This window comes from Atta cephalotes (assembly GCF_000143395.1).
Source record: "Atta cephalotes unplaced genomic scaffold scaffold00035, whole genome shotgun sequence".
Lineage (NCBI taxonomy): Eukaryota > Metazoa > Arthropoda > Insecta > Hymenoptera > Formicidae > Atta > Atta cephalotes.
Genome location: NW_012130099.1, coordinates 1247437 through 1267930, shown reverse-complemented (window position 1 = coordinate 1267930; position 20494 = coordinate 1247437). Strand labels below are relative to the sequence as shown.

The 20494-nt window shown below is 34.8% G+C and overlaps 1 protein-coding gene across 1 annotated transcript in view; it reads right to left on the bottom strand.

Moving 5' to 3' along the window:
* Positions 1–306: 306 nt before the first annotated feature.
* LOC105621614 (fibrillin-2-like) overlaps positions 307–20494 on the bottom strand; it is a 32708-nt gene continuing 12520 nt past the window's right edge. Inside the window, exons 3-41 of the mRNA XM_012203082.1 lie at positions 19319–19426; positions 19034–19168; positions 18759–18861; positions 18513–18697; positions 17994–18242; positions 17425–17580; positions 16671–16955; positions 16169–16291; positions 15731–15979; positions 15373–15492; positions 14775–14990; positions 14372–14571; positions 13857–14037; positions 13462–13767; positions 12902–13243; positions 12414–12539; positions 11984–12317; positions 11376–11542; positions 10818–11146; positions 10101–10527; positions 9660–10013; positions 9326–9439; positions 8969–9127; positions 8678–8892; positions 8042–8399; positions 7815–7960; positions 7540–7648; positions 7188–7466; positions 5501–5926; positions 4399–4647; positions 4092–4292; positions 3315–3440; positions 3011–3250; positions 2088–2260; positions 1781–1975; positions 1530–1634; positions 1262–1414; positions 998–1201; positions 307–522 (exon numbers count right to left, since the gene is read on the bottom strand). Coding sequence (XP_012058472.1) covers positions 307–522; positions 998–1201; positions 1262–1414; positions 1530–1634; positions 1781–1975; positions 2088–2260; positions 3011–3250; positions 3315–3440; positions 4092–4292; positions 4399–4647; positions 5501–5926; positions 7188–7466; positions 7540–7648; positions 7815–7960; positions 8042–8399; positions 8678–8892; positions 8969–9127; positions 9326–9439; positions 9660–10013; positions 10101–10527; positions 10818–11146; positions 11376–11542; positions 11984–12317; positions 12414–12539; positions 12902–13243; positions 13462–13767; positions 13857–14037; positions 14372–14571; positions 14775–14990; positions 15373–15492; positions 15731–15979; positions 16169–16291; positions 16671–16955; positions 17425–17580; positions 17994–18242; positions 18513–18697; positions 18759–18861; positions 19034–19168; positions 19319–19426 — 8363 coding nt within the window. The remainder of the gene's footprint in view (positions 523–997; positions 1202–1261; positions 1415–1529; positions 1635–1780; positions 1976–2087; positions 2261–3010; positions 3251–3314; positions 3441–4091; positions 4293–4398; positions 4648–5500; positions 5927–7187; positions 7467–7539; positions 7649–7814; positions 7961–8041; positions 8400–8677; positions 8893–8968; positions 9128–9325; positions 9440–9659; positions 10014–10100; positions 10528–10817; positions 11147–11375; positions 11543–11983; positions 12318–12413; positions 12540–12901; positions 13244–13461; positions 13768–13856; positions 14038–14371; positions 14572–14774; positions 14991–15372; positions 15493–15730; positions 15980–16168; positions 16292–16670; positions 16956–17424; positions 17581–17993; positions 18243–18512; positions 18698–18758; positions 18862–19033; positions 19169–19318; positions 19427–20494) is intronic.

Below are 20494 nucleotides of genomic sequence, written 5' to 3'. Positions count from 1 at the left end.
AACGAATATTTCTTTATTTCTGTGGTCCGGAGGTGCGGCTGTTGTGAATGATCACACGAATGCAACAATGTATTTAATTTTTAATATATTTCTTTCAAAGAACTCTCTCTGATAACTACGCTCTTGTATTACTGACTGTATGTGTCATCCTATATTCGCATCCCTCTCTTACGTACGTTGGTGCTTTTAATACTTTGCCGTAGCTTGAGATAATTACGCAAAATTGACTAAGAGAAAGCGTTACGCAGTGTCGGGCAGTGATTTTCTCACACAATCCGATTATTTTGGATCCTTTTTCCGACGATTTTATTCCGTGACTATGAGATGAATCATGAAAGTCAGCGGTTTCTCCCATTCTGTTCTCGTTGCTGTCGTGTTTTCAGGACGACCATGGATAACTAAATGAAAGTCGCCAGGATTTTTCAGCCGGTGCCGGAAGTGTAGAGCGGAAACACCGTGTTCCTTGACGATCTCGAAGTGCCCATTGTTGCCTCGAACAATAGTATAATCTACGTCTTCGTCCTGTAGAGTAATAATCATCGATCATTTTCGATCAAAAAACAATTACAGCTACAATGGTTTCAAATAGCTTCGTAACGAAATCTCAAGTTAGATCTCCGGCGAATTTTTCTTAGAGTTCTTTTATATAATTTTTCGAAATTTCTACACAAATTTCTGAATTTTTCAGAACCTTCATATAATTTTTTAGAAAATTTCTCGGTTTTTTTACAAATTAAAATACTTTTGAGGAATGTCGAGAAAATCTTCTTTAAAAACATTTTTTAAAGAATTTTTATATATGTCCTGATATATATTCTAAGATTTCTCGTATGATTTCTAAAAAAAAAAACTTATAAAATCTGAAGATATTTTTTGTAATTTTTATAAAAATATGAAAATTTTTTAAAATATATTAAAAACTTCTTTTTACCGAGCATCTCTTAAGAAATTCATCTGAAATTCATCTTAAAATCGATCGAAATCACGCAAAAATTACCTCTATGGCAGATTGCAGTTTGATAATCCGCATACGATGTCTTGTTTGACGCAGATTTATCTTGAGTACATGCTCCGTTCCGTGATGATGCCTCTTCGGCCTGGCGTTGCGATGTTTCTTCTTTATCTTGCCTCCACTCGTCCTGATTCTTCCGTCTATCAATTTGTTCCTAGCGCCTCTTCTATGCCGTTCTTTTCCATTTACCTAATTTGAAAATCCATGTTATCGCATTATTATGACAGAAAAGAAGCAATAAATGCATACTTTGCATGAGAAACAGCCTTCCGTAGAAATCGTTTTATCATCAGCCGGCGGTATATGATAAGGATCAGGATTGATTTGGAAAGTCGGCACGTTACCGATATCTTCATCGTAGCGTCCTTGATGCGATGGATTAATTGTAGACAGGCAGTGACCCTGTAGTCAATTTTTCAAAAAATAAATAATCCCACGTCTTGTTAAATATTTTTAAAATATTATAATTTTGGAGCTTTTCGTTATCATGTGTGAATGATACGAGTAAAGAACGAACCTGTCCTATTCGCTGATATCCAGTCGGACAGCCACAAATAAATCCATGAACTCCGTTGGGGGTACAGCCGAAAGCACATGGACTTCCAAGACATCCAGCGCTTACCTTTGGAAACAAATGTAAAAAATATTTTTTTTTACATTTTGACTGGTCAAAATGTTTAAGTCAAAGGATAAGGGCTAACAAAGAAAATTGAAGAATAGTTTCGAAGATATATGAAATTTCTAACAAAAGTACAAGTTTTACTTTACTTGCACACAAATTGCCAAATTGTTGTCAAATTGATATCCATCCGGGCAGCCGCATTTGTAACTGCCAATGGTGTTAATACAGGTATTGTCTCCGCATGGCGAAGCATTGCATTCATTCTCATCTATACATTGGTTATGATAAATATGTTGGACAAAGCCATCCGGACAGCCACAGCGGTAAGTCCCCATAAGATTCTAAAAAGAAAAATTGCATACTGTGAAGAAGATATATAAAAATTTATAAAACTAAGAAAGGAAAAAATAACAGTTATCGGAAACCTTAGATTAGAGAAACTCAAACATATACCTGACAACCGTGTTCACAATTAGCATCATCAGCACATTCATTGTAATCTGTACAGAATCGTCCGGTATGATCCAGTTTAAAACCTCTTGGGCAAATACATTGAAAACTTCCCAAGGTATTAATACATTTTCCGGGTTTCGGGCAAATGCCTGGTTGATCGCATTCGTTTATATCTAGAAGAAAATTATATTATAAGAAATACAGCGCGCAAAATTATAAAATGTTACTTAGACGGGACTCTTATAGTAAAAAGTATTAATTATGCACATTAAGAGTTTATATATATGTGTTCTGCACAGTTCGTAAATTCGAGAAGATTTGCGATTTTCTATTGTACTTTCTGAAAAGTTAAGCAATCCGGTAAAAAGAATTATAAAGAAGAAATTATAAAGAATTATTTTCGAAAATATATTTTAAAGTGAAAGGATAGAGTTGTAAATTTGTTTTTAATTTCTATGATATTTTATTCGTAAATTATCTAAAATTAAAATTGATTTCTTTACGATATTTTTATTTTACTTTGAAACGTTGAAACTTGATAAAATATTATCGAACAAAAATTAATGAAAAATATTTTAACTAGACTTTCTAAGCTTTAAAATAGAATTTAAAAAATTGTTACAATGATTTTTTGCAATGATATCGAATTTCTTGTATAAAAATTCGTTTTTACGAAATGTTTTTTAAAATTTTAAATAAGAGTTTATAAAAAAAGAGGAAAAATTGTTATTGTAATGTTCTCACATGGTTTATACAAATTTTTCAAAACTTTAAAGACTTTGTTTAACTTAATTTGAAATGTGAAATATGAGAAAATTGCAAATTTTTCCAAGAAATATAAATGATAGTATATATATATATATATATATGTTATATATATATTTTTATATTAATGTTTGTATATAATAAAGTAAAAAATTAACCATGACACGCATCTCCTTGTTGAATATAACCCTCCTGACAGTCGCAAGTATAGCTTCCCGGTGTGTTTATACAATTTTGCTGACACAGATGATTTCCAGTTGTGCATTCATCCAAATCTCTGCAGCTGATACCGTCGGGATTCAGGATGAAACCCGACGGGCATGAACAGATGAAGCTGCCCTCGGTATTTTGACAATTGTACTTGCATGGTTTTGGCGTTAATTCGCACTCGTTAATGTCTACGATTTCAATATGTTCATCATTACAAGCGTAATTATTTGTTAAACGACTGGAGAAACTTACCAATACATTGAATGCCAGACTTATCGGCCTTGTACCCTTTATTGCAGATGCATCTGTAGGAGCCGAGTGTGTTGATGCAAAGGCCATTCCTACAGAGATCGGGTATAGTTTTACATTCATCGATATCTGAAAATATACATTGATTCTCAGAGTGGAAAACAGAGTTTTCTTAGACTTAGACTCTTTTAAACACTGTTGATTAAATATTGAATTGTAGATACATAATTAGAAAATTTGTATTAAATTTAACACAATTTTACGTACTTCAAATTTTTTATTTAAATTTTGTATTAATATAATGCAAGTTGAATGTGGTAAAAAATAACAAATGTTATGTAAAAATTAAATAATGTCATATTTTGATACAATTTGAAAAATAAATTATAGAGATATATTTCTTCATAATCATTATCTTCAATAAAATTAACATTTACGAATAATATTGAGTTGGAATAAAAATTCGTATCGCTATTTCATTTGTATAATGTTTTTAAAAAAATGTAGCAATTATATATACTATATATATACTATATATATATATATACTATTCAATACCAGAGTAAAGAGCATTAACCTTCTTGCTGCGTGTTCGCTTACAAAAAGCGATCACAAGGGACCACTCCAACTAATTAGATCATTTACAAAAAGAAAATGATAAGTATACGGACAACTGAGGAAATATTGAGATTCCTACTCATTTTCCTGGTGCTCACACTATCTCAATCAGTGAAAAAGTTAGTGAGAAAAGAGGAGATGGCGTATGATATTATTACGTACCTTGTCCGTCCACGGAGAATCCTTTGTCCAGACAGAGCTCGTTATAATTATCGGAGTCTCTAGATGGACAAATCTCACAAAGCGGCCCCCAGGCTGCTCCCATGGTGCAGCAACAATCCGCCTTTGTAACCGTGCGCAGTTCCGAAGTTCTGGCGGTGCACCTGCCGCCGATTTGCAGGAAGCAATAGCCGACTCTTCGGTCTGATCATATGGAAGTACGAGCATATTTCTATCTTCAGTATTTTGACCGCGATATTTAATATTTTTATTTATTATCTAAATATGGTATCTTTTTTGCGCTTCATACCGATACATGACTTTCTGTCCGTGCTTTGTTCAAAACCATCGTAGCAAAGGCATTGGTAACTTCCTTCCAAGTTAACGCAACGACCGTGCTGACAAAGGCCGGAGTTAGTGGCGCATTCATTGATGTCCTTACATTCGTCCGCCATTCCTATCTTCTGATAGCCAGGCGGACAGATGCACATGAAGGTGCCGATCAGATTCTTGCACTGGAATCTACAGTCGTTCGCTGGCGTTGCACATTCGTCGACGTCTAGAAACAAGAATTTATATTAATCTTTTTCTTTGCAATATAAGAGCGAACATGTATTATCTAATTTAGATTTATTCGTATTAGGCACAAATATAAATATTCTCTTTTTTCAACAAGGAAATGTAACACGCAATAAATAATAAATTTTACACGTAATACATTATATAAATTATATATATATATATAAATTATATATATATATATATATATATATATATGTACGTCAGTAATTTTCTATTAATAACAATTATATAACAATTGTATAACATAAATGTAACGTGTAACGTTAAATGTTATATGATTGTTAAATAGTAATCTGAATATTATATAGTTATATATATAATAATTATAGTAATACATTTTAACACATGACTTCCAGAAATATTAAGTCCTTGAATTAATTTGTACGTAGAATTAAATGAAATTATATTGCCAAAATATATTTTTTTTGCTTCTTGGCTCAATTAATATCCTTCATAGCAAAGCTCATACAGTAATATCACAAAGGCATACGAATGTATGTATCATTTTAGGTGTGATATCATAGTAAAATCACGATACATGTAAATATCGCTACGATTTCATTATACAACTATGATAAAAATTATTTCACTGCTATATATACAGATATATACAGATCAAGATAATAATGATGTTGTTTTGATAAATCTCACAGAGACATCAATTTATATGTCTATAATAGTCTATATTATGAGTCCTTTACGATGTGAATGTTACAATACTTTTTTTTTCTATGGGGGATTAATAAGAATTTAAATTAATTTAAAACTTAAAATCGGATTTGAGATGTAAAGAATTTAATCAAACGACAAGAATAATGTTTTCTAATTACCTACGCAATGACGGCCGTCGGGTGCCAAAGTATATCCATATGGACAGATGCATCGGAAGGAGCCTAGTGCATTGTGGCATCGGAAAGCGCACTGATTACCCAGCTCCAGGCACTCGTTCACATCTTCGCATACTTGATGAGCCCCAGGCGCGTATCCGTCATTACAAGAGCACTCAAAACCGCCATCGATATTACGACAAGTACCATTGCCGCAGATATTCTGCACGGTCAGACACTCGTTGTTGTCTACACATCGTCTCCCAGTTTCGTCCAATATATATCCGGTCGGGCACTCGCATCGAAATGAGCCATCCGTGTTGATGCATTCGCCACCGGGACAGGCATTTGTCATAAACAGGCATTCATTCAGATCGATCCCGGTATCATCCCGCCCTGGTCCTTCCGGACACATTTTCTTGAATTCCTCTAAATGAACATAATTATGTATATAATTCTTTTATCATTCAAATTACGTGATTACGTAATTAATACAAACTTAAATTATTAATAATAATAACTTTTTCTTTTATTCTTTTAGAATGTTTCAGATATCGAAAATTATATTATCTAATAAACATATTAAAATCCGTTTAATTAATTACTCTAATTACAATCCGGCATCGCCGCTCACACATCTCGCCGCACCGTGCCAAGAAACGGCGCGCTTCCCCTCTTGCCTCTCCAACGCGCTGCTAGCAGCTAATATTTGATAAACTAGGTCGGGCTATATCTTAAACGTTTCTCTCGGCGTGCTCTTATTAATACGATTACAAAAATTAATATCTCTATTATTGCAAATGTCGCACGTTATGGAATTTTTTTTGTATTCATCCCGATTCCATCTATCTTCCTGTGAGTGATGGGAGAAGTCTCGCGGGAAACTCTTTTATGAAACATGTTTTTATAAAACATGTCTTTTTTAAATAAAAATCATGTTTTAAAAATGAATGATTTAAAAATGATGATTTAAAAATAATAATTCAAAAATGAATTTAAAAACCTCGATTATCCGACGTCTTCAATGATCCAATTTATGAGGTCGGATAATCGAGGTTTTACTCTAATTATTTAGCGAGCAATACGTGGCAGTGTTGTTAGATGCATACAGTAAGATTCTATTTTTCGTAAGTGAAAAATCACATAGAAGGGAATAAAAGCGGCAGCATTATGAAATTTCTCACACATGTTCTAATGAAATGATGCCTTAAAGATGCGCCCTCAAAAATTGGGTAAGAACTCTTCTTCTATTGAATGAATATAATTACTTGTGCATGATTTTTTTTATTTTTCAGATATAATGAATTTGATGAGCACTTAAAAACTATAAATAATTTATTATGAAAAATAATATCTCAGTCGAAATTTGAATCCAGATTCTTGCATTCCATGCGAGTATCCTCTTAAATCGAGATATCGGCACTGAGTCATCGAAATTCGAAGGATGCTTGCATGGAATACGGAAGATCCAAATTCGAAGCTTGATTGAGATAACATTCTTCGCAATAAATTATTTTTAAAGAGACGCTGAAAGAAATTATTAATACATTACTTTTTAAAAATCTCCTAAACGTAAATTTATACTTCATTGCTCATAATGTATTTAATAATTTTAATAATTTTAATAGTTTATGAAATGAAGAGAACTAAAAACCACTGCAATTTCTTAATTTAAAAAAATATCTTTTACCGCTATTTTCAGGCGGACACTGCTCGCAGTAACGACCCCAAGCTTTGCCCATTGTACAGCAACAGTGCTTCTTGGTCATCCCACCCTCCCGTGGGAAGGTACACTGGCCTCGTCTATAATTATCATAGCATTGTTCTTCTCTTACATCGATACATTTCAGTGAATTTGGTCTTTCACTTAATCGATATCCGACTGGACACTCGCAAATTACTCCTCCTTCTGTATTGATGCATTGTCCATTCTCGCAAATGCCTCTCGTCTCTATACACTCGTCTACGTCTATATAAATATAAATCACGTTTAGAAAACGACAATGATCAATATAATTTATTTAATGTAAATTTTTACGCACCAACGCATTTTCTTCTAGAATGGTCTAGTTCGTATCCTAGTGGACAAGTACATATATAAGATCCCATTAAATTCTGACATTTCCCTGGAGATGGACATAGTCCCGGTATCTGCAATAAATTAACTTGATTAATAAATTAATTTGATATTAACGTACATATTATGATTATTTATAAGTCTATAGCCTATTTGAATTATAATTGTTAATACACGAGTATTAAATCTATTGGCTATTTTCTTTGAAAATTTTTCAAAATCAGAATTTACACGACATACTTCATGACATTCATCGATATCACGACAATGCTGACCATCTTGTGCCAATACGTAACCATCTGCACACTCGCAAACAAAGCCACCAATAGTGTTCCGACATCGGCCATTGCGGCACAAAAATGGCATGATTCGACATTCGTTAATGTCTAAAATCAATTTATTAAAGGTTGAATATATAAAAAAATATTTTTGTTAATTGTAGAACTATATAAAGTGCAATTACTAACCCGCACAGTCATTGTTCGGACTGAGTTTAAATCCTTGATAGCACTGACACTTGTAGGAACCCAAGGTGTTGATGCAAGTGCCGTTGTTGCATATGTTTGGATTGCGTTGACATTCGTCGATATCGACACAATTGTCTCTGTCACGAGTCAACGAAAATCCGGAATGACAAATGCACTGAAAGCCACCTTGCAGATTGCTGCATGCGCCGTTGCTGCAGATGCCCGATCGCTCGTAACATTCATCGATGTCGACACAATCGTGTTGGCTGGGTCCAAGTTTGTAGCCAGCTGGACACACGCATTCGAAATAACCCTGCTGGTTAATACACTGTGCGTTCCCGCTGCAGGGATTCGGTATCTGAAAACAACATTGGCGAATCCATATTTGAAAAAAAACATAGTAACGGCAATTTTTTTTTGAGTGCATTATAAATGATAACTATTTTATGAGCTTTTTAGAAACTAAAGTGCTCAACCTATACCTCTAACTTTGATAAATTTCAGTCTATTTATATGTATAGTAGAGTATAAATATTAATTGTGTCACTTTTCTCTACATCTTATTTCGTGAAATTCATCAAAAAACTTCATTAAAAGAACGGGTAAGAATCTTTCAGTTAAAACATTACAAAATACCTGTTGACACTCGTTTTCGTCAATACACTGGTGTGAGTCCTGGTCATAAATGTAGCCGCGGTTACATTGACATTCGAAACTACCAGGTGTATTCATGCAATTGCCGTGAGTACACATTGTCGGCATTAAGGCGCACTCGTCGATTTCCTCGGAGTGATTCGTAATTGGATTCATTATTTGACCTGGCACCAGTCCGCACAAAATCTCGTGTTCGCCTGCAGTCAGCGAATGATTATTAAACTCATTTAGTACACCCAAATATGTATATAAATTGATCTCTCAAAAACTTACGGGTTCTTTCACCAGGACACTTCTCACAGAGGCTGCCCCATGCAGCTCCCATAGAACAGCAGCACAACATCTTTGTTTGTGGCTGTACCATAGGATTAAGGCACTGTCCAGAATCATACGTAAGGTAACAGTTCTCCTTTCTCATATCGACGCACTCCTCTAAAGGAATGTATAAGGAATGTATAACAGTTACATCTTACGATTCTTTTTATTTTATGTACAAACTCGACGTAAATTATGTTAAAATTTAAATTTTTATCTCTGGTAATATCCATGTACTATCCAATTAATTAAACCTAATGATAATGAAGTTTGATAAAGTAAATATAATTAAATAGTTTATTTAAGTATACTCACTCCCTCCGGGCATTGCCATATATCCTTCAGGGCACTCGCAATGGTACTTCCCTTGATCATTGATGCAATATCCTACGCCGCATATTCGTGGATGCAATGCGCATTCGTTTATGTCTACAATAATTTTTGAAAATCATTTAAACATCCTGCTATTTTATAACATAAAAACATTTGCAAAACTCTGAAAACTTGATAATTTAAACGTACGATTTAAATACGTATAAAGGATATTAAGATTTAAGATAATCCAAAGTTTAACAATAAACTTTTTTAAAAACAGGACTACAGTTTATATAAATTGAAGGATTTTTCGAATATTATGTATTTCCGTTACCAATGCAACTAGTCTTCGAATCATCCAGGATAAAGCCTTCATTGCAGGAGCACATGAAACTACCGAATGTGTTGGTGCAGTGCCCATTCTGGCAAATATTCTCATGTTCCTCACATTCATTAATGTCTTCCAGAATAACGGTTACGCGATTCGGTCTGTACCCTGGTCCACTGGGGCATAGTTGGTCATACTCTTTCGTACCGATCTGCGGACATTCTTCGCAATTATTGCCCCAGGCGGTGCCGATGCTGCAGCAACACGTTGCCTTCGTCACTGATGATGACACATCGAAGATGCATTGAGGCCGTCCAGTACCATGCTCGTAACCGGTGAAACAAAACGATTCGCGTCTATCTGTTTGACAAACGTAAAATCAAGATAATGAAGTAATGAATTATAGGCATTTGAAGAGTATAATGTTTGAATGAACAGAAAACCTACCAACGCAGGCATTCCCGGCTTCTACCAATTCGTGATGCGGTGGGCATCTGCAGATGTATTTGCCTTGCGTGTTGATGCAGGTACCATACTGGCAGGATTGTGGGCTCTCACATTCGTCTACATCAGTGCAGTTGCCACCGGAACCATCGAGCTTGTAGCCCTCGTTACATTCACAACGGAACATGCCAAAGATGTTCTCGCAGCGACCAAAGACACAGAGATTACTGAACATCTCGCACTCGTTGATGTCTACGCAAGCCTGCTCATTACGCTCGTCCGGGTGCATGAAGCCCATCTCGCACTCGCAACGATAAGCACCAGGATAATTCAAGCAGTGACCATTTTCACAGAGGGTGCTATCCTCTGTGCACTCATCGATGTCCTTGCAGTTGTAGCCGTCGCCTCGAAAACCAGCATCACACACGCACTACAAAATAATTTTAGCGAAATGTTAATAACTAATAAGTTAATAACTAATAATCGATGTTAACAGATCAATCGATAAAATCATAAGAAATTTCATCGAAATTTCTTTTTTATTATTTTTTAATACTTGGTCTTTTGATAGACCAAGAAAACTCTGAGATATTAAAATAACTTGATAGTTATGGAGATTTATTGCCTTGCAAACATATAGATACATTTTAGTTTATAATAATTATGGCTGCATTGAGCAATCAAGAATTATTTGAATTGATGATGTCATTCGACAGATACCTTAAAGGAACCTTCAGTATTGATACAATGTGCATTAGAATCGCAGCCGCCATTATTAGTGGAGCATTCATTGATGTCCCAACACTCAATTCCATTCCCGGTAAAGCCCTCATGACAGGTGCACACATATGAACCCTGGGTGTTCTGACATTCGGCAAACTCGCTGCAGGAATAAGCATTCAACCGACACTCATCGTCATCGGTGCATGCTGGTCCTTCTGCCGGCTTCACCGAGTATCCCTCTTCGCAGCGACAGTTGAAGGAGCCAATTGTGTTGTAGCATTCGCCGTATCCGCATATCTGTGGTTGTGTCACGCACTCGTCGACGTCTGATAAAGAATGACGCGTAAATAACAAGGTGGATAGTGTCAATTATATCTAAATCATGTAAACTAGAAGAAGAATCATGTAAACTAGATGAAGAGTGAAATCTCACTCTTAAAGATTAAAAACTGAGCCACTTTTTTCAAAATTAATTCAATTTTCACACTTCAGAGTGAGATTCCATTCCAAAAAATTTAGAGTAAGTAATTTAAAATAATGTAATAAAAGGTTTACCTATACAGGATATACCGTCTCTTCCAGGCAGTAAGCCATTCGTGCAGTTGCATATGTAGCCGCCAGGTATATTCTGGCATTTACCTCCATTGCAGATGCGAGGATTCTCCTTGCACTCGTCTACGTCCACACAAGTTCGGCCGTCCAGGTTCAAAGCATGACCAGTACTGTCTCGCGAATAATAAACTATTATTATAATATCTTTAGAATTTTAATTAACTGAATTATAGATATACATATATTAGAGAAGCTAAATTTATTGTGTAATATATAGACTGGTAAGATATTTCATAATCGATGTTGAAATACGAAAGTAGTTTAAATATCAATTAGATTTTTTTGTGTAAATACAAATAATAGTTGATAGACATGTTTATACTGATTGTGGGTGGCAAGTGGGAGCGTTTGCTCTACATAATTATAGCTTTACAATTGTTTCTATAGTTGCGGGATTCTCATACTCTATTCTAAATAAATAGATCTATCAACATTTATTTATATTTAAACAAACAATGTTTCATTCATGTTTGAATCTTCTTCGTATTTATAAATGATAATTTTAAGGGACTTTAAAATGTTTGTGCATTGAAAAAATAACAATCTTTCACCGGCATGAACAGGAAAAGCTGCCCGGCGTATTCAGGCAAATGTCTTCACAGCCGCCGTTACCAATCGTGCATTCGTTGATGTCTTCGCAATGAGATCTAAGACCCGTCTGTTGGTAACCATCGTCGCATATGCACTGGTAGGTGCCCATCATGTTCTCGCAAACGCCATTTGAGCATATACCACTAGTTCTCGAGCACTCGTCAATATCCTTACAGGACTGCTTGTCAGGCCCCAATTCATGTCCTGAAGGACACTGACAATTGAAACTTCCTTCGGTATTGATGCAGATTCCACCGCGACACAATCCTGGCGTCTCTTCGCACTCGTCTATGTCTGGAAATTACGAAATTATCTTCAAATTCAAAGATACTATGTTAAGTTTTTAAATTAAATTAATTTAATTCTTAAATCAAATTTTTTATACCATACCCATGCAAATCTTCATGATATCATTGCTACGGTAGCCAGGATTACAGTCACATTGAAAATTACCAGGAGTGTTCCTACAGGTGCCATTACCGCACACCCCACGCATGATCTCGCACTCATCAATATCTGAAAATTTTAAGTTGAGGGAGAGAAAGAGGGAGAAAGAGATTACCTAATTTATCAGTCTATACAGAATGTTTTGCCGAATTTCAATGACGGACTATTTTGATGTCAGAAAAAGTTAATTTCAAATTGGTTAACAAATTTGTTATTTTAAAAAGATGCGTGTGTAATTTAAAAACTATTATTACTTTGTATTATTTAAATGTTAACGTTTTTTTAAAAATAGTTTAAGCTAAGAGCAGAGTATAAAATCTATCACTAAGAAATAGATTTTTTATACTTCTAGAATTTAAGAATCCAAAAAAAGACTAGGAGTAAATCTTTTCAAATCCTGAACTTCAAGATTCTATGAAGAAATTACCTACCGTTGCACTTAATACCATGTTCATCAAGTGCGAAGCCCTGATTGCACTTGCAACTATAGCTGCCGATTGTGTTCTTGCATCTACCGTTCAAACACATGCCCGGGAACTCGATGCATTCATTAACATCCTGTCGCTCAGTGAAGCCGTCTCCACGCGGGCATAATTCGGTATGAGCCTGTGTGCCTATTTTAGGACACAGCTCACATTTGTCGCTACCCCAGGCGCGGCCTACGGAACAGCAGCAGAGGCTCTTGGAGAAATGACCCTCTATGGGACTGGTACATTGACCATGACGATGATCCAAGAAACATATTTCTTGTCTGGTGTCGATGCAAGTGATGTCTGTATTTGAGATATTGAGAAAAAAATATGGAAAATTTTTTTAAAGTCCACAAATAATTGAACGTTTGAGACAAAAATATTCAACTTAAAATATAATGAGAAATATATCACAGTTTATGTTATAATTCTTTATGTACTTTTCTAATATATATTTAACAATCTTTTTTCTAATGAAAAGCAATATATGTGTCTGTGATAATTTGACATTATTGACTTACGCGTCGTGTCTAAAGTGAGGCCAGGAGGACACTCGCAACGATACGAGCCGTCTGTGTTGACGCAGGTGCCACCCCCTTTGCAAATCCCGCTGTTGAGCTCGCATTCGTTAATGTCCGCACAGCCCTTGCCGTCGACTTTCGCATAGCCCTTTGAGCATTCGCAAAGTAAATGATCACAAATCTCGCAGGGACTGCCCCAGGCCACCCCGACTGAGCAGCAGCACTCCGAGCGCAGAGTTACCTTTGGTAAATTATTCTCACAGCGACCATCTATCATTTTGGTCCAGCAAGAGCCCTTTCGATTGTCTGGAATTCAAAATCTTGTCTATATTTATATTTATTTTATTTATACTTACAATAGAAATCGTTCCATTGTTATTTGGAATTTTCCATACCCATGCAAATGTGACCGGTATTATCGAGAATGTATCCTGGAGAACACTCGCATTCGTAGGCTCCCAGAATATTGATGCAGACACCATTGAAACATACGTCTGGTCCTAACTCCTCGCATTCGTCCACGTCCTCGCACATTTGATTCTGCGTGTTGTATCTCATACCCGTCGGGCAGATGCACTGTGAGTAAAATGATGCTGTCGATAGTTCACGACATTTATATTCCAAATTGAGTTAGTTAGAAATGTATAATATATTACTTAATATATTACAAAAAATGGATGTGCAATAAAGTGTAACTTGAGCAGTTAATGAGTAAATTTCTTACGTACAGAGAAACTAAACACTGATTAACTTCATTCGATTTTAGTATCAAAACATAATTAGTTTATAACTTCAATTTCCTGTACTTTTTATTTCAGTTTCATTGAAGTTGACTTATCTTTTTAAAAAAATTTAAATGGCAAGTTTCTTCTCTCTCTTTCACTTAATAAAAAATGAATAATTTGCTTACTTGGAAACTACCGGGTGTGTTTCGACACTGTCCGCCACTGCATAAGGAATCCTCCAGTTCACACTCATTGATATCGCTGCATATCTTGCCTGTTGCATCAACTTCGTATCCATTGTCGCAGATACACCGATACGTTCCCATAAGATTCTCACATCCGCCATTGACGCAAATGTTTGGATTTTGAGCGCATTCATTGATGTCTATGGTAATCATAATTAAAATTATTCATTAAATTGAAAAACTTGGCAAATTTTATAATATTAATATTAAAAGATTTACAAATATCTATATAGGTTTTAGAATTGTAAAAGTTGCTACTTAATGTTGACGTTTTGTAAATGTAAAAGCAGATTTGAGAATATTGAATTTCTGACGTGAAGTGAAATGACTGTTAGTGTTTTACCGTCGCCATTATAAGTCATTCCAGCGCCGTGCGGACATAAGGCTTCGAACTCTGTGGTGTCCGGAAGCGGACAAGGTTGGCAGGTACTACCCCAGCCCATTGGCTGGCCCAGGATCACTGTGCAGCAGCAACAACTGGACTTTGTTACGGCAGTGGACGTAGGGTTGGAGCATTGGCCGTCTCTGTACTGCGAATAGCACAGATCTCTTCTCGTGTCTGAACAGCGCAGAGTCATCCAATAGAAATGTAATGTTTCGTTAATCATCGATCAAATATTGAATTAGTTGTACAGGAGAGAAAATTCTATACGAGAAGTCAATTTATTACTTCTTGATAAAATTAATATCAATCTTGTCTTAGAATTATTAATCAATCTTGTCTTAGAAAATATTTAATGCAAGATTTAATTGTAAAGTTATCTAAATAGCAATCAAGTCACAAGATTTTTGAAGAAATAATAAATAGAACTGATTTTAATTTAATGAACGTTTAAGTATTAAAAAAAATTTCGAATTAAAGGGTATGTAATAATTCATTTTAATAATTTACTTTTTTATTTTGTTTAATATTTTAAGAACAAAATGTAACTCATACAAACCTAAACAGGACCTTCCATCAGGACCTAGATTGAATCCCGGATGGCACTCACATCGGAAACTACCAGGCGTGTTAATGCAACGTCCATTTTGACACGGTAAATTCACGCATTCATCGATATCTTGTAAGACAAATAACAATAGATTACAAGTTAATTACTTCTTTCTTCTGTATTTAATTTTATCTTTAAATAATGTTTGGAGAAAATCAACTAATTTCGCAGAATTTAAATGCTCAATTAAATTTTTCGAATGTTAAATCATTGAAATGTTAAAAATCTAGATTATGCAGAATTATAAAGATCTAGTATTTTATTTCCACGAATGTCTTAATTGTTAGTTGTTCAATGAGATCAATACCGATGCAGTGACTTAAATCAGGACCGATTCTGAAGCCGGAGTCGCACACGCACTTGAAGGAGCCCTCCATGTTGACGCACTTGCCATTCTCACACATCCCACTGGTGGAACATTCATCCATGTCTACGCAAAACGTATTGTCTCTTGAAGGAGTAAAGCCTGACTGACAGATGCAATGATAGGACCCTGGCGTATTTTCGCAATGGCCATTCAGACAAATTCTTGGATTCTCAACACATTCGTTGATATCTGAAAAAAGAAAGTTCAGACAAATTGTTACGCAACTATTTCCATTTCAGAAATATCTTCTTTTTCTTCATCACCATTACTATTTTAGAGATCGTACAAAATACTTCGTTTCTGAAAATATCCGATTCTTGCGAAGTACTTTATTCACGTATGTATAATGTAATATTTATTATTCCTTAGGATCCTCACCTATACAAGTATTTTTTGTCGGCGATAGCGCGTAACCATCGTTGCATTTACATTTGAAGGATCCGTTCATGTTGATGCAATGTCCATTGGTGCACATGCCTGTATCTTGGCATTCGTCATGATCTAGAAAGATATTTATTCGTATTAATCAGTACACATTGAGAGAAAAATGTTTGTGACTTACAAAGTAAATTACAATATGATTATAAGCTTCATACACTTATAGCTAATGTTAGTAGTATATAATAATTACATTAATATAGTTCTATTAAAAAATACATAGTTGACATTGAAAATGACTAATAAATTGTAGTTAAATTAATAATTGCAACCATTTTTTAATGCATTATTATTAATTATTTTACACTACTATCAAATATTTTTACAATTTTCTTACCAACACAACTGCAATTATCATCATTACTATTCTATTGTTGCTTTTATCGATAATACCATTGTACTGCTTTAAAAAGTTAAAAAGGAATTCGAGTAATGATTTTACCGGTGCAGTATCTGCCCTCGCCAGAAACGACAAAGCCGGGCGGACAATCGCAGGCGAAGCTGCCGGGGTAGTTACGACAGATTCCGCCCTGACAGTAATCCAACTGACACTCATCCACATCCTCGCATCTACCACCAGGCTTCCTTGTGAAACCCGGATAGCATTCGCATTCATAGCCTTCCTTGGTATCGATGCATTTTCCGTCGCCGCAAATGTCCGGTCGCAACACGCACTCATTCACCTCAGTGATTGACTGCAGTTGCGAGCAAAGCCTGTTGTAATCATCTACAATTGAGTAATAACGTGGATCCTGTAGAATTGCCAGTTGCCGTAGTCGTCCGCTTTTATATAGTCAATTTTTCATGTGTCACGCGAGTCTAGTTTTGGATTTGCTTTGTGTGTCGCTTCAATGAAGAAATTTTTCAGCGTACTCGCTAAAGCTCATTTTCACAATATAATATTACTTAAAGATTAAAGGTTATCAACAGATTCATTAATGAAATTCATTCATGAATTTCTTGATTACCTTTAATCTTTAGATAACCATATATTGTGAAATCGGGCCTTAGAGTTATTTTTTGATTGATGAATAAAACAGACTGTTTTCAAAAAATTTATTTTAGTTTAAAACAATTAAATTATACAAATTTAAATTAATCAAATAATTATGCAAGTACCGTTAAAAATTATGAAACGTGTATATAATATCAGGATACACTTTGTGGAATCTGCCTTTTTAAAAATGTATACGTACCACTACCAGGATTAGGACAGATAAAGCATTCATCACCCCATCCTCGACCCATATTTTTACCACAGCAGCAATCCTTTTTACTCAATCGCATAGCAAGGCGATTTCTGCATTGTCCATTACGGTTTACTGCCGTGTAACACAATCCCTGTCTGCCATCTGACGAACAATAATTAGTCATTAATTTAAAAAATTAGAAATTAATTAAAAAAATTAATAAAAAGAACTCAAAATAAAAAATTCAAAGTAAAAAAATAAAGTTATTTAAGAAGAAAATATTAATGAGTGTTTGGTTTAAAAATAAGCTGGTAGACGAGATAATCAGAACATCTAAAAAAAATTTTAACTTTATAATTATATGTTACAAGTATATTATATTATAGTTAAATTTACGATAGTTATACCTTCATGATATAAAGGAATGTAAAAATAATGAACTTTAAGACTTCTGGGCATCTGGACAATATTTTTTTTCTAGAACAAGGTTTTAAAGAAAACTACATCTAATGCTGTAGCTACCTCATCTAGTCATTTAAAAATTAATTGCGATATCTGTTCTCATAATTAGTTACCAATGCAGAATTTGCGATCTTGGCTCTGTATGAATCCCGGATTGCAGTGGCAGTAATAACCGCCGTTCGTATTTATGCATCGGCCATCTGCACAGATGCCCTCCTCTTGGCATTCATCCCTGTCCTTGCACTCATTGGTCTCGGGATCTCTCGCTTGTCCCGTGGGACACTCGCAGGTAAACGAGCCAGGAGTGTTCAAGCACTTTCCACCTTCGCAAAGTCCGGGAATTGCTTCGCACTCATTGATATCTGAAGACGTAAGAAGTTTTTTCATACTGGTCGTTTAGTTATTTATATTAACAATTATAATTTATGATTTAATAAAATATATATAATTATAATTATACAAATGATTTAATAATTAAATATATATTATAATTATTGTATATATATCATAATTATGATTTATTCTAATAACTATAAAATTTTTAAGTTATATATGTTTTAATGACGTTTAAGTGACGTTTGATGGTAATCAGGATAATGTGTATATAAACAATTAATGAGACGTTAACGTACCGACGCATTGACCCTGATTGGTTTTCAAGTAACCCAATTCACAATCCAGTCTGACTGGACATCTCTCACAGGGGTGACCCCAACCCTTGCCCACCGTGGCGCAGCACAACTGTCGTGTGCAAACCACTCCTTGAAGACTTGCCAAGCATTGACCATTTTTTACTTTGGTGAAACAGGGTCCGGTCCTAGACACGATAGTACATAAAAGTATAACTAAGCGATACATCGATATATTCGTTATTTTACCTGTAATCGGTTTCACAACGTCTTCCGGTGTAACCGTAGATGCAAGCGCAACGATCTGGACCAATGCATCTTCCCTGGTTTAAGCAGGGCTCGCGACAAATTGCTAATTAAAAAGTGATCTTCTATTAATTATTATTAGTTTTTTAAAATAATTTTTTATTTATCTTCTCTTTTTCGATATCTAAGATGTGCTTCAATTCAAGGTAGAATTTGTTTTCGTAAAACACGTAAAAATCTATGATTTTATTTCAGTTTACGAGATAAATTGGACTTACGTTCGTTGCAGAATTCTCCCTGGTATCCGCTGCGACACTGACATCGGCCGTCGACACAGTTTCCGTTTATGCAATGAACCTTACATCTGCCTGCCTCGCCGCGATCACCGCCATTTCCGGTCTCGGCGGCGATGACTGTTGATGACATATTTGTTAATCAGATCATCAACAAATTTTATTTTTAATAAATCCGCTATTGTCTTCAAAACCATTCAAAAAAATGACTAACAACTTTATAAAAGGATTGGTTTGAAAACTCTGGGGAACATCCGGTATATGTCTCACCTTTGCTTTGACCATTGCCACAAGCGGAAGCGACAACGCCGCCCTCACATAAACAGATATTCGGTCTTATGCATCTCCCAAGAGGACCGCAGCGTTTTGCGCAAATCGCTAAAATAATAGATGATATTTAAAATTTTAGATGATTGACCGAATATGATACGTGTTTTTCCATTCATGTTTATTTAATTTTATCAGTCGATTTCCACTCAATATTGTTCAAAATCTAATCTCAAAATTTAACAAGAAATCAATAAATGTTATCCAAATCACATTTACAAATAAAGAAGTGAAGAATGCTTTCCATCTGATAACAGTTCTGTCTTTGTTCTGACTTTTGGAACGCCAAGAAGAATAGAATGATGTCTGCATGAACTTGTGACCTATCTCGAGTCTTGAATTTACTTTCTTTTTCTTGCGATTAGAAATAGTTCACTTAACTGCAACGAAAATTTTAAAAGGCAGGGAATTTAGATGATTTGATGTTTACAATTTTTTACATAAATAGAAGAGAGAGCCTAAACTCTTTTTATTTTATTGCTACACTAAATTAAATTTTATCAATGCAAATTTATAATAATTATAATTATAATTATAATTAAAGGTCATGATGTTAATGGTTCAATATCTTTAAGACATTACGAACTAATTATTGTCAGACCCGGAAATTGTGACGGAATGCAAATCGCGAACGAAGTGCGGCCACATTACCATCAGACAATGTGATCAACAGGAAGCACATAACAGGTCATTAAACCAGTTTTATTCGAGGCGACCGTTCGTGTCGTATAAATGTCCATTTGTCCGTTACGTAATTGCATCGATCATTATCATTCCCAAGCAGTATCGGTAATGATAGGTGGTTCCTCTCGCCCGATATCTCATGGGAGGTCCGATTGCGATAGAATCGAAAGGATATGAATTATTACATTCTGAATCGTAGCTTACTTTATTATTGTTAGTAATACGATTTTATGATTATTTCGTGTTATTTACATGTATTTTAAATTCTGCTTCTTTTAATTTTGTAAAATCATTAATTATAATATAACATGATTAATTAATTTATCATGAAACTTAAGGAAGAACGAAACAATCATATTTTTGCATTTTGAATTTAGCTCATAAACAAAAATTTTAATTTTTCGAATTTTAATCTCACAGTTTGCTTTTTCATAC